The 15,323-nt window shown below is 38.5% G+C and overlaps 1 protein-coding gene across 1 annotated transcript in view; it reads left to right on the top strand.

Annotated features, from left to right (window-relative positions):
* The window catches only part of TTC29 (tetratricopeptide repeat domain 29), a 255,359-nt gene extending 242,001 nt beyond the window's left edge, over positions 1-13,358 (top strand). Inside the window, exons 12-13 of the mRNA XM_007472002.1 lie at positions 12,636-12,705; positions 13,227-13,358. Coding sequence (XP_007472064.1) covers positions 12,636-12,705; positions 13,227-13,257 — 101 coding nt within the window. The 3' untranslated portion in view covers positions 13,258-13,358. The remainder of the gene's footprint in view (positions 1-12,635; positions 12,706-13,226) is intronic.
* The last annotated feature ends 1,965 nt before the right edge of the window (positions 13,359-15,323 follow it).

Genomic DNA, 15,323 nt, shown 5'->3' with positions numbered 1-15,323 from the left:
TTTTGTGATTCTAGTGAAAATTTTATACAGGCCATTTGAAATAATAAAACCATCCCTGTCAATATCTTTATCAAAAATATACTTTCATTTTGTTACTTTGTCATTAGTTCCTAATGACATAGGTTAAAGGTCAAGGTTATCAAAATATGCCTTATATTGGCAATTGGACTCGGGACTTATAAGAATATATAATCAACTTGTTTCTTTAAAATTTTCCAACTGCTGTGATTAAATGAATGAAACTACATAACACTGTCTAGAAGATAAGCAGTTAAATTTTAATTTATTTATTTAAAGTGATTTTCTGATTATCAAATATGAATGACAAATTTTCAGTGTATATACTCTGTTCTCCTCAGTACAGTTACCTTCTAAAACCACATTGTAATAGGCCATTGTAGATATAGCACTGTATTAATATTGATATACTGGGCTTACTTCCATGGTGTTAATTTTATGTGATTTGAATACATGGGAGAGGGGGAGCGACTTCTGTCCTGTTTTTGGAAATCAGTCTCTGAGACTGTCTACTATGAGCATGAAAAAGAACTATTTCTACTAAAATTGAATTGTGCTGTAATACTAGAGCAAAATATAATCTCCTCACTAATAATGGCATAATGCTAAGATCACCCATAACATACGAGCAGTTTTCATACATGGTATTTATTCTTAATCATTTTCATGAAACACAACCTGAATTTTATTTGTTAACAAAGGCTTTTGAGAGATTTTGATAAGGTCAACAGAAAGCACAGTCTTTTAACCTTAGGTGATCAACTTTGTGACAATAGCAGGACCGGCAGACCTAATGGAGTAATAGCCTGCAGGGTCCAGCTAAATATAATATACAAACGTAATCAACCCTATGATGACTATTCAGAAGTAATCCCTTTAGCTTTGAACTGCAACACATATTTCAACAAAGCAAAAACCTTTTGAAGAAATTCTCTGCAGACCACACTGATACAATACATCCTTCATATCCTGCTCTACGTGTTTGCTGCTTATAGTGAGTTTTAAATTTAAGGTAATGACTGTTGTATATTCATGTGAGCATACAACAATACTTTTGATTTGTTGTGGAAAGGTTCAATCCATTACCAGGGGTCTAGTCTATAAACTCTGACACAACCTTTATGTATGAGTTATTATTTACCTTTTTCTAGTAAGGCCACTAAAAATGTTTTGCATAACGAAATGATAAAAATTCATTCACCTTTTCAGTCACAAAACTACCAGGTAGCATCTCTCCCATTTCAACTTATACTCCCCTACATATAACATTTTTTTAAATCTCATTTATATGTAATACTGTATTATATGCCATTGTTTACAAGTAAAGGAATGGGTTTGTAGGTTTATTGCAATTCAGCATCGTTGACTTATTCTATTGCTCTTTGGTACAAGATAGGCTAAAATGTGGTAAAATGAGATCCTTTTGTTGCCCACTTGAGGGAATCTACCCTTTGAGAGTCTTTACTATTAGCAACAGGGAAGTGCCTATTTCTATTGAAATGGTAGGCGGTGTAAGCAAATACCAAACTCTCAGCTTTGCACTGGTTCTGGTCTCCCTTGCTGGAGTGATATGGGTCCTAATCTTCCAGCTTCCTTGAAGATCAAACATCTCAAATCATACCCTAAGAAGAGACCCACAACAGGAAACCTAGGTTAGGAATCAAAATGAGTGCTTTTCCAAGATGGAACCAAGAGTCAACAATCCCATGATGCTCACCTTGTCGCAAATGAACAGAAGTCTCAGAAAACCTGAATGATAACTTCAAATGTTCCCCGGTATAAATTAACCTTTGCTAAGGTTTCCTAACTCAGCAAGTATGAATGTCTTTTTTTTTTAACTAGCAATTGTGGTCCAAGTTGAGTAAAAGAGTAGCTGCACATGTAGCTATTCTTCTCAGAGAATCTACATGAAAACTATTCCACAATAAAAATCACCTTTGCTGAGCATCTGAGGAATGAATGCTAAACAATTATTTGTGACCAACCAGGCATAATTTCAAACTTGGAAAAATCCAGGAACAATTTCTCCAATTTAAAATATATTGTTACATCCTGCCAAACCAAAGAGAATGCTGAGTTTAAGACATTAGATTGTATAAAATAGGCATTAGGATGTCAGGATGGTTCTCTGTATTGTGGTGCAATCAAAATATTAAACTGAGAAGCCCAGCATAGTTCTTTACTTCAAAAGGTGATGGAATATATCAGTTAAAGTAAAGGCTAAGCTACTATTACAAAGAGTCCCAAAAGTACAGTAGCTTAAGAATATAGAAGTTTGTTTCTTCCTTAATCCTGAAGTGAGCTGTCTACATTTACAAGGTAGTCCCACAGGCATTCAGGGGACCATGACCTTCTGTCTTATTGTTCCACCATCCCCCAGGGCAGGGTTTCTCAAAATAGCACTATAAAAATTTTGAGCTGGATGATTTTTTTTGTTGGAGAGAAGGGTGGGGAATGGCTGTCATGAGCATTGTAGCATATTTAGCAGCATTCCTGGTCTCTACCTACTAGATACCGGTAGCACTTCCACCGACCAGTTTTGATGACAAAAATATCTCCAGATATTTCCAAATCTGCCCTGTGGAGCAAAATCATCCCAGTTGAGAATCATTGACTTGGATGTTGTTATTGTCTGCATGGTTGAAACCGAGTCATAAATTTCCATGTTCAAGATTGAGGAAAATGGAAAGTTTAAGGAGAAATGAATGCCCAATGTCTAATGCTCAGGCCCAGAAGCAGTATGTGTCATTCTGTCCACATTCATTGATGAGAACTTACTCATTTGTCTTCAACAAAATATGTATATGTTGATTGGGAAGATTTAGTAGAGTGCAAAAAAACTGATAAGTGAAAGACAGAAGGAATTACTAGAGCCGTGTCTTATGTATGCAAGAGAGGATGAGATCTAGTGAAGACCTAGAGGGGTTGACCTTAGATGGGAGTATGGGAGACATGAAGCATATAGAACAAAAACAAGTAAGTAACTCTTGACACAGCTTGTGGAAGCTTTTTCCTACTATGTTATATTTCCTCCATGAAACTGGAAAATAAATCATCAGCTGAGAATGATAATGAATATAGAGAGTTGGAGGTTTGAGAAAATGGAAGAAAGAGTAAATGTCATCTAGGAGAGTGGAAGAATGAATGGATTAGGAACATGTAATAGGATGTCTGGAAAGTATTGAGTTCCCCCTAATGTCGGTGACCATGAATTTAAAGTGAGACCCACTTGTATGTTTTTCCAGCCACATAGAGCCTTACACTGCAGGAGAGGAATAGGAAGAGAGTTGGATTTAACTGGGATTATAGTTTTGTCAAGAGAATATAACAAAGTGAGAAAACAAGGGTAAGGAAGTCAGCCTATATACAAGAGGGTGAATGACCATGGAGTTTAAATGGTACAAAGAAGGGAAAGAAGAAATCCAAACACGGAGGAACAATGAAAATATAGTAGAATTGGAAGTCCCAGTGGGGTTGAAGAATTGCTAGTGGTGGGGTAATAGAGGGAGTGATCCAGAAAAAATAAACGCTGGCAGTCTATTAGTTGAATGCAGAAAACTGTGTTTGAGGGGGGCTTGCAGTTACAGGTAATGAAAAAGTCTAAGAATAAGCATGGGAATTAATGGCTATGGTAAGGTAAAGGACAAGATCTAAAAGAACAGGGCTCAAGGAACTGAGACCCAGGGTGAGAGAATCTTCTAAACATACATTTAAATTGCTAAATTAAGAAAGTAGTGGGAAATTAACAATGAGCCAATGATGAAATGAACTGAGAACGATCCAGTTGCAGGTAGATCACAGCAATAGTTGATTATATAAACTGATGATGTGAGTTTTAGGAAGGGAAGAAGGGAGGGCAAATACGCTGAAAGAGAACAGTAAGGAGGAGGACACCTGCCCATCTCCAAGTACAATGGTAAGAGGACTGATGAAAAGAAAAACAAGAAGGGCTTCTGGGCTCGCAGTATCCTCAGAGGACAGCCAAGATTCTGTCAGAGCAAGAAAGTAGAAGGAATTTCAGAAAATAAAGTGAGAATATAGTGGAAATGTTTCAGGAGTTGTGGTACGTGGGATATGAGGACAAAATATGAAATATGCAGAACTTTATGAAAAGTAGAATGCAGGAAATGAAAGGGGACCTGGACACTGAGGCCTGTTATAAGCAAGGATAAAGAGCATCTTATTAGATAAGTGCATTCAAGTCAAAAGTAGAAGGGTAGGAGACCTTCAAGATGGCGGAAGAGGAAGATGTGGAGATCACCTTCCTCCCCACAAATACAACAGAAATATATCTACACGTGGAACAACTCTTACAGAACACCTACTGAATGCTGGCAGAAGACCTCAGACCTCCCCAAAGGCAAGAAACTCCCCACGTACCTGGGTAGGGCAAAAGAAAAAACAGCGATGGGACCTGCACCACTGGAAGAGAGCTGTGAAGGAAGAAAAGTTTCCACACACTAGGAAGCCCCTTCACTGGTGGAGATGGGGGGTGGCAGGGGGGGAAGCTTTGGAGCCACAGAGGAGAGCGCAGCAACAGGGGTGCAGAGGGCAAAGTGGAGAGATACCCACACAGAGGATCATTACCAACCAGCCCTCACCAGCCTGAGAGGCTTGTTTGCTCACCTGCCGGAGGGGTGAGGGCTGGGAGCTGAGGCTCAGGCTTCAGAAGTCGGATCCCAAGTAGAGGACTGGGGTTGGCTGTGTGAACACAGCCTGAAAGGGGATAGTGCGCCACAGCTAGCTGGGAGGGAGTCTGGGAAAAAGTCTGGAACTGCCTAAGAGGCAAGAGACCATTGTTGCGGGATGCGCGAGGAGAGGGGATTCAGAACACCACCTAAACAAGCTCCAGAGACTGGTGCTAGCCACGGGTATCAGCATGGACCCCGGAGACGGGCATGAGATGTTAAGGCTGCTGCTGCAGCCACCAATAATTCTGTGTGCGAGCACAGGTCACTATCCACACCTCCCCTCCCGGGAGCCTGGGCAGCCCACCACTGCCAGGGTCCCATGATCCAGGGACAACTGCCCCGGGAGAACACATGCCATGCCTCAGACTGTTGCAATGTCATGCAGACCTCTGCCACAGCAGGCTCTCCCCACGTTCTGTACCCCTCCCTCCCCCCAGCCTGAGTGAGCCAGAGCCCCCTAATCTGCTGCTCCTTTAACCCCGTCCTGTCTGAGCAAAGAACAGATGCCCACAGGCGACCTACATGCAGAGGCAGGGCCAAATCCAAAGCTGAACCACAGGAGCTGTGCAAACAAAGAAGAGAAAGGGAAATCTCTCCCAGCAGCCTCAGGAGCAGCGGATAAAATCTCCACAGTCAACTTGATGTACCCTGCATTAATGGAGTACCTGAGTAGACAACGAATCATCCCAAAATTGAGGTAACAACGATATATATATATATTTTTCCTTTTTCTCTTTTTGTGAGTGTGTATGTGTATGCTTCTGTGTGTGATTTTGTCTGTATAGCTTTGCTATTACCATTAGTCCTAGGATTCTGTGTGTCCTTTTTTTTTGGATAGTTATGTGGGTTTTTTTAGTATACTTTTTAGTGCTTGTTATCATTGCTGGATTTGTTTTTTGGTTTAGTTGCTCTCTTCTTTCTCTCTTTCCTTTTTTTATTTTTTAAATTAATTTTAATTTTTTTTAATTTTTAATAATTATTTATTTTAATAACTTTTATTTTATTTTTTCTTTCTTTCTTTTTTCTCCCTTTTCTTCTGAGCCATGTGGCTGACAGGGTCTTGGTGCTCCGGCTGGTGTCAGGCCTGTGCCTCTGAGGTGGGAGCGCTGAGGTCAGGAAATGGGTCCACCAGAGACATCCCAGCTCCACATAACATCAAACGGCAAAAGTGCTCCCAGAGATCTCCATCTCAATGCTAAGACCCGGCTCCACTCAACGACCAGCAACCTCCAGGGCTGGACACCCTATGCCAAACAACTAGCAAGACAAGAACACAACCCCACCCATTAGCAGAGAGACTGCCTAAAATCATAATAAGTTCACAGACACCACAAAACACACCACCAGACGTGGTCCTACCCACCAGAAAGACAAGATCCAGTCTCATCCACCAGAATGCAGGCACTAGTCCCATCCACCAGGAAGCCTACACAACCCACTAAAACAACTTTAGTCACTGGGGGCAGACACCAAAAACAATGGGAAATACGGACCTTCAGCCTGCATAAAGGAGACCCCAAACACAGTAAATTAAGCAAAATAAGAAGACAAAGAAACACACAGCACATGAAGGAGCAAGATAAAAATCCACCAGACCAAACAAATGAAGAGTAAATAGTCAGTCTACCTGAAAAAGAATTCAGAGTAATGACAGTAAAGGTGCTCCAAAATCTTGGAAAGAAAATGGAGAAAGTACAAGAAATGTTTAACAAGGACCTAGAAGAACTAAAGAGCAAACAAACAATGTTGAACAACAGAATAAATGAAATTAAAAATTCTCTAGAAGGAATCAATAGCAGAATAACTGAGGCAGAAAAACGCACACGTGACCTGGAGGATAAAATAGTGGAAATAGCTACTTCAGAGCACAATAAAGAAAAAGGAATGAAAAGAATTGAGGACAGTCTCAGAGACTTCTGGGACAACATTAAACACACCAACATTCACATTATAGGGGTCCCAGAAGAAGAAGAGGGAAAGAAAGGGACTGAGAAAATATTTGAAGAGATTAGAGTTGAAAACTTCCCTAATATGGGAAAGGAAATAGTCAATCAAGTCCAGGTAGCACAGAGAGTCCCATACAGGATAAATCCAAGGAGAAACACACCAAGACATATATTAATCAAACTATCAAAAATTAAATGCAGAGCTTCCCTGGTGGCGCAGTGGTTGAGAGTCTGCCTGCCGACGCAGGGGACAGGGGTTCGCGCCCCAGTCCGGGAGGATCCCACATGCTGCAGAGCAGCTAGGCCTGTGAGCCATGGCCACTGAGCCTGCGTGTCTGGAGTGTGTGCTCTGCAATGGGAGAGGCCACAACAGTGAGAGAGCCGCGTACCGCAAAAAAAGGAAAGAAAAATTAAATGCAGAGAACAAATATTAAAAGCAGCAAGGGATAAAAAAACAAATAATACATAAGGGAATCCCCATAAGGTTAACAGCTGATCTTTCAGCAGAAACTCTGCAAGCCAGAAGGGAGTGGCAGGATATATTTAAAGTGATGAAGGAGAAAAACCTAAAACCAAGATTACTCTACCCAGCAAGGATCACATTCAGATTTGAGAGAAAAATTAAAACTTTTACAGACAAGCAAAAGCTAAGAGAATTCAGCACCACCAAACCAGCTTTACGACAAATGCTAAAGGAACTTCTCTAGGCAGGAATCACAAGAGAAGGAAAAGATCTACAATAACAAACCCAAAACAATTAAGAAAATTGTAATAGGCACACACATATCGATAATTACCTTAAATGTAAATGGATTAAATCCTCCAACCAAAAGACATAGACTGGCTTGAATGGATACAAAAACAAGACCTGTATGTATGCTCTTTACAGGAGACCCACTTCAGACCTAGGGACACAAACAGACTGAAAGTGAGAGGATGGAAAAACATATTCCATGCAAATGGAAATCAAAAGAAACCTGGAGTAGCAATTCTTGTATCAGGCAAAATAGACTTTAAAGACTATTTCAAGAGATAATGAACATGTGATAACTACACGATGATCAAGGGATCGATCCAAGAAGAAGATATAACAATTGTAAATATTTATGCACCCAACATAGGAGCACCTGAATACATAAGGTAAGTGCTAACAGCCATAAAAGGGGAAAGACAGTAACACAATAGTAGTAGGGGACTTTAACACCCCACTTTCACCAATGGACAGATCATTCAAAATGAAAATAAATACGGAAACACAAGCTTTAAATGACACATTAAACAAGATGGAATTAATTGATATTTGGAAGACATTCCATCTAAAAACAACAGAATACACTTTCTTCTCAAGTGCTCACGGAACATTGTCCAGGATAGATCATATCTTGGGTCACAAATCAAGCCTTGGTATATTTAAGAAAATTGAAATTGTATCAAGTATCTTTTCTGATCACAATGCTATGAGACTAGATATCAACTACAGGAAAAAATCTGGAAAAAATACAAACACATGGAGGCTAAACCATACACTACTTAATAATCAAGAGATTACTGAAGAAATCAAAGAGGAAATCAAAAAGACCTATAAACAAATGACAATGAAAGCACGACGACACAAAACCTATTGGATGCAGCAAAAGCAGTTCTAAGAGGGAAGTTTATAGCAATACAATCCTACCTCAAGAAGCAAGAAACATCTCAAATAAACAACCTAACCTTACACCTAAAGTAATTAGAGAAAGAAGAACAAAAACCCCAAAGTTAGCAAAAGGAAAGAAAGCATAAAGATCAGATCAGAAATAAATGAAAAAGAAATGAAGGAAACAATAGCAAAGATCAATAAAACTAGAAGCTGGTTCACTGAGAAGATAAACAAAATAGATAAACCATTAACCAGATTCATAAAGAAAAGAAGGGAGAAGGCTCAAATCAATAGAATTAGAAACGAAAAAGGAGAAGTAACAGCTGACACTGCAGACATACAAAGGATCATGAGAGATTACTACAAGCAACTCTATGTCAATAAAATGGACCACCTGGAAGAAATGGACAAATTCTTAGAAAAGCACAACCTTCCAAGACTGAACCAGGAAGAAATAGAAAATATGAAAAGACCAATCAGAAGCACTGAAATTGAGACTGTGATTAAAAATCTCCCCAAAACCAAAAGCCCAGGACCAGACAGCCTCACTGGCGAATTCTTTCAAACATTCGAGAAGAGCTAACACCTATCCTTCTCAAACTCTTCCAAAATAGAGCTGACAGAGGAACACTCGCAAACTCATTCTATAAGACCACCATCACCCTGATACCAAAACCAGACAAAGATGTCACAAAGAAAGAAAACTAAAGGGCAATATCTGTGATGAACTTAGATGCAAAAATCCTCAACAAAATACTAGCAAACAGAATCCAACAGCACATTACAAGGATCATACACCATGATCAAGTGGGGTTTATCCCAGGAATTCAAGGATTCTTCAATATATGCAAATCAATCAATGTGATACACCACATTAACAAACTGAAGCATAAAAACTATATGATCATCAATGGATTCAGAAAAAGCTTTTGACAAAATTCAACACTCATTTATGATAAAAACCCTCCAGAAAGTAGGTATAGAAGGAACTTACCTCAACATAATAAAGGCCATATACGACAGACCCACAGCCAACATCATTCTCAATGGTGGAAAACTGAAACCATTTCCACTAAGATCAGGAACAAGACAAGGTTGCCCACTCTCACCACTATTATTCAACATAGTTTTGGAAGTTTTAGCCACAGCAATCAAAGAAGAAAAAGAAAAAATAGGAATTGAAATCAGAAAGGAAGTAAAACTGTCACTGTTTGCAGATGACATGATATGTAGAGAATCCTAAAGATGCTACCAAAAAATTACTAGAGCTAATCAATGAGTTTGGTAAAGTAGCAGGATAAAAAATTAATGCACAGAAATCTCTTGCATTCCTATACACTAATGATGCAAAATCTGAAAGAAATGTTAAGGAAGCACTCCCATTTACCAGTGCAACAAAAAGAATAAAATTCCTAGGAATAAACCTACCTAAGGAGACAAAAGACCTTTATGCAAAGAACTATAAGACACTGATGAAAGAAATTAAAGATGATACAAACAGATGGAGAGATATACTATGTTCTTGGATTGGAAGAATCAACATTGTGAAAATGACTATTCTACCCAAAGCAGTCTACAGATTCCATGCAATCCCTGTCAAATTACCAATGGCATTTTCCACAGAACTAGAACAGAAAATTTCACAATTTGTATGGAAACACAAAAGACCCTCAATAACTAAACCAATCTTGAGAAAGCAAAACAGAGCTGGAGAAATCAGGCTCCCTGACTTCAGACTATACTACAAAGCTACAGTAATCAAGACTGTATGGTCCTGGCACAAAAACAGAAATGTAGATCAATGGAACAGGATAGAAAGCCCATAGATAAACCCACACACATGTGGTCACCTTATTTTTGATAAAAGAGGCAAGAATATACAATGGAGAAAAGACAGCCTCTTCAATAAGTGGTACTGGGAAAACTGGACAGCTACATGTAAAAGAATGACATTAGAACACTCCCTAATGCTATACACAAAAATAAACTCAAAATGGATTAAAGACCTAAATGTTAGGCCAGACAGTAGAAAACTCTTAGAGGAAAACACAGGCAGAACTCTCTCTGATATAAATCACAGCAAGACCTTTTTTGACCCACCTCCTAGAGAAATGGAAGTAAAACCAAAAATAGAAGGGCTTCCCTGGTGGCGCAGTGGTTGAGAGTCCGACTGCCGGGACTTCCCTGGTGGTCCAGTGGTTAAGAATCTGCTTTCCAATGCAGGGGGCGCAGGTTTGAACCCTGGTCGGGGAACTAAGATCCCACATGCCGTGGGGCAACTACTCCCATGCGCTACAACTAGAGAGTCCACGCAGGCCACCCAACAAAAAAAAAAAAAAAAAAAAAAAATTGACACATGGGACGCAATGAAACAAAAGCTTTTGCACAGAAAAGGAAAACATAAACAAGACAAAAAGACAACCCTCAGAATGGGAGAAAATATTTTCAAATGAAGCAACTGACAGAGCATTAATCTCCAAAATTTACAAGCATCTCAGGCAGCTCAATATCAAAAAAACAAACAACCCAATCCAAAAATGGGCAGAAGACCTAAATAGACATTTCTCCAAAGAAGATATACAGATTGCCAACAAACACATGAAAGATTCCTCAATGTCACTAATCATTAGAGAAATGCAAATCAAAACTACAATGAGGTATCACCTCACACAGGTCAGAATGGCCATCTTCAAAAAATCTACAAACAATAAATGCTGGAGTGGGTGTGGAGAAAAGGGAACCCTCTTGCACTCTTGGTGGTAGTGTAAATTGATACAGCCACTATGGTGAACTTTATGAAGGGTCCTTAGAAAACTAAAAATAAAACTACCACATGACGAGCAATCCCACTACTGGGCATATACCCTGAGAAAACCATAATTCAAAAAGGGTCATGTACCAAATTGTCATTGCAGCTCTATTTACAATAGGCAGGACATGGAAGCAACCTCAATGTCCATTGATAGATGAATGGATAAAGAAGATGTGGCCCATATATACAGTGGAATATTAGCCATAAAAAGAAATGAAATTGAGTTATTTGTAATGAGGTGGATAGACTTAGAGTCTGTCATACAGAGTACAGTAAGTCAGAAAGAGAAAAGCAAATACCAAATGCTAACACATATATATGGAATCTAAAAAAAAAAAAAAACTGGTCATGAAGAACCTAGGAGCAGGACAGAAATAAAGATGCAGATGTACAGAATCGACTTTAGGACATGGGGAGGAGGAAGGGTAACCCTGAGATGAAGTGTGAGAGTGGCATGAACTTATATATACTACCAAATGTAAAATAAATAGCTAGTGGAAAGCAGCCACATAGCACAGGGAGATCAGCTCAGTGCTTTGTGACCACCTAGAGGGGTGGGATAGGGAGAGTGGGAGGCAGATACAAGAGGGAGGAGATATGGAGATATATGTATATGTACAGCTGATTCACTTTGTTATAAAGCAGAAACTAACACACCATTATAAAGCAATTACACTTCAATAAAGATGTTAAAAAAAAAAAGTAGAAGGGCAGATATGAAAGTTAAGTAATAAATTAATTTCTGTTTATGTCTAAATTTCCCATATCATATTTGATTATTTGGTTACTTTATATTGCTCTCTAAATTAATTGTCCTTCAGAGTTTTGCTTTAACAAGTCATCTTATCCCCAAACAGTGGCTGTTCCATTTGCCATTTCATATATCACAAGAATCCTGTGGGTTAGGAATTCGAACCTGGCTTGGCTAGACATCCATTTAGGTTACCCAATGATAATACTCAACTGACAGATGGGTTGATCTGAAGGATCCAAGAAAGTTTTACTCACATAGTGGAACTTTGGCAGGATAGCTAGAAGGCTGGGCTCAGCTGGGACTGTCAACTGGAGCATCTGTACATGGTCTCACCAGGATGACAATCTCAGGGTGGTAAGACTTCTTATATGGCGACTGGCTTCCTCCAAAGCAAGCATCCTAAGAGAACCAGGTGGAAGCAGCACAGCCTTTTCTTATCTAGGTTTGGAAGTCATGCAGTCACTTCCTCCACATTCTATTGATTACAAAATAGTACTATGCCTAGCCCAGTTTCAAGAGGAGGGGAATTGGATTCCACCTCTTGAAGGGGAAGTGGCAAGATCATACTTTTGAGGAACGTGTAGAGTAGGAGATATCATTGTGGCCATCTTTGACCAATATAATCTGCACTGGTGATACAAGTTGTACATAAACTTTTGTCATACAGGTGATAAGGGTAGAGACCCCTGAAAAGTGATTCCCACGTTCAAACTCAAAAGAACTGTAAACTCTATTTGTGATAAGCCATTAAATGTATACATCTTTTTTTCTTTAGGAGGGTCTAGAAGATCCACAATGGAAAGTTTATATCAAACCTCAGAGTTTTTGGAAGAGGACCTCAGTGGGTATGATAAATCAAGTTAAACTTTCTATTAAGTATCCACATTATGCAAGATACTAAGTCTACTGTAATTCTCCAAACACAAAAAAAGTAACTTCATCTAACACTTGATAAGCTAATACTGAAACACTGGTTAAAAAAGAAAGAAAGAAAGAAATCATAGAGGTACTTTTAATCTTTTAAGCTATGTCTAAAAATTACAGAATACAAAATCCAGTCGACCCTTGAACAACATGGAGGTTAGGGATGCCAACCCTCCCCACAGTCAAAAATATGCATATAACCTATAGTCAGCCCTCCGTGTACATATTTGAATCTGCAAATGCAGATTCAACCAACCACTGATTGTATAGTACTATAGTATTTACTATTGAAAAAAGTCTGCATATAAGTGGACTCCCACAGTTCAAAACCATGTTATTCAAGGCCAATTGCAATATCTTAAAAGCAAGGTTTTTGGGTTTTTTTTTTTTTTTGCTTTCTAGTCCAATATAAAATTTAATTTTATAATTTATTTTATTTCAGATTTCCAGATAATCAAAAAAATGAGACTTAAACCAACTTTTGACTCAACAACAAATCAAGAAGTAATTTGTCATGTCACTTCAGTCTTCAATACCTGTAATATGAGTATGTTACAAATAATACAGTTATAATAAAACTATGACTACATTTTGGGTTTTGTATTATAATTTGCTACTACAAATTTAGCCTAAAACATCTAAATCCATGAAAATTAAATATATCCCAAATGCTTAGAAATATCAATAATTATCCATAAGCTAAACTGTAAAATTTTCCTCTTATCCATTATTCTACCAGAAATAGTGCTATTATACTTAATCTTAGCCAAAAGGCTGAGAAGCAATAGAAATAATGCTATTATAGAATCAAAATTTGGTTGTGTCTAATGAGAAAATTGTTTTAAGCTTAAGGAAGTTTATGCTGAATAAAGGTAGGAAAAGATTTACTAAAATTCCTGGGAACCTTTTCAACATATGTAAAAGGATTATAACAAATAGCGACTATCATACTGATAAGTACTGCTCAAAACAGTCTGCTTCACCCAGGTAAAGGAAAACTCTGTTTCCTCTATTTGCCCCACTTCTGACACCAAATGTGTGAGTTTTTCCACTCCAGTTCTCAGCAGACACTGACTGCGTGTCTTACAATTTAACTTAATTCTGACACTAACTGCCAGGAGTTGGCACAGACCACAGATTAAGGGATCAGGTCCGTAAGACTGTCCCCCACTTCATATGCCAATTGCAAATCCCAACTTGTCACCTGTACTTCTGGCTGAGTTGGCTACAAACTGAGGATTCCCACAACCCCCTTCTCAGCTTCAATAATTTGCTATAACAACTCACAGAACTCAGGGAAGAAGATACTTACACTTGCCTGTTTATTATAAAGAGTATAATAAAAGATATAGATGAACAGAAAAATAGAAGTATAGGGCAAGGCATGGGGTAAGGGGAACAAAGCTTCCATGCCCTCCCAGGGTGTAGCTCCCTCTGAGCACCTCAGTTCATTCACCAACATAGATGCTCCCCAAATCCTTTCAGTTGTTTTTTATGGAGGCTTTATTACCTAGATATGATTGGTTAAATCATTGACAATTAGTGATTAACTCAACCTCCAGCCTCTCTCTCCCCAGAGGTCAGGACATAGGGTGGAAAGTTTCAACCCTCTAGTCACATGGTTGACTCTCCTGACCTCTAGCCCCTCATTATATGGGCTTTCCAAAAAGTCACTTTATTAAAATAAACCAAGGTGTGGTTGAAAAGGTCTTGTTATTAATGACAAAACATGCTCCTTTTGCCTTTATTCATCTCTCCAGAGCTGCTTAAGGTGCCAGGGACAAAAAGAAGATAGTAATTTATTGTATAATATTAGGAGTTCTGTGCCAGAAACCAGAGAGGAAGACCACATATATATTCCTTATTACAACACTACACTGTGTAAAAGTATATTTTATGATACTTTTAGCTGATAGTATATAAGGTATCCATACCAATTTTAAAAGACTATGAAAATCCTTCAGTCTTAGACCCCTCCCCTAATGTGACTTACAAAATGAGAGGACATAGCTGAAATAATTATGTGTATAATTTCTAGAGATTTGCAGGTCTAGGGGAATCCATAAATGAAATTCTTTACCAAAAATAAAGACTTTTACTCCCACTTAACCTTAGTCAATATACACTTTAATTTTGGTTCTTTTTAATTCCTCATGATTAAAGTTTGGGGACTAACCCTAGAACACTGCAGTGTGGAGTCATACAACTTTCACATAATAGTGATGCATCCACACCCTGCTCAAGGTGATGATTCAGTGCAAATCACAAAAACTGTAGATGGGGTAAGTGGAAAAATAGAATTATCCTTTATTATTTATTGAATCAATAAACCCAATTTCCACAGCATCTCTGATTCCTGAATTTTTTTTTTTTTTTTTTTTTTTGCCATTCCCACAGACTCCTATGTTTTGTTTTGCCCAAGAAGTAGAATTAAAGTGTGTTTACCTCTTTAAGGAAACCCCAGATGTCTCCATCAAGCCTTGCAAAATATTGAGAAAGAGAAACAAATTGGTTAAGGAGGCTTTCTGAGAACACATTT

The sequence above is a fragment of the Lipotes vexillifer genome, unplaced genomic scaffold (assembly GCF_000442215.2).
Source record: "Lipotes vexillifer unplaced genomic scaffold, Lipotes_vexillifer_v1.1 scaffold269, whole genome shotgun sequence".
Classification (NCBI taxonomy): Eukaryota; Metazoa; Chordata; class Mammalia; order Artiodactyla; family Lipotidae; genus Lipotes; species Lipotes vexillifer.
The sequence above is the reverse complement of the archived record's forward strand: the minus strand, read 5'-3'. Positions and strand labels throughout refer to the sequence as shown.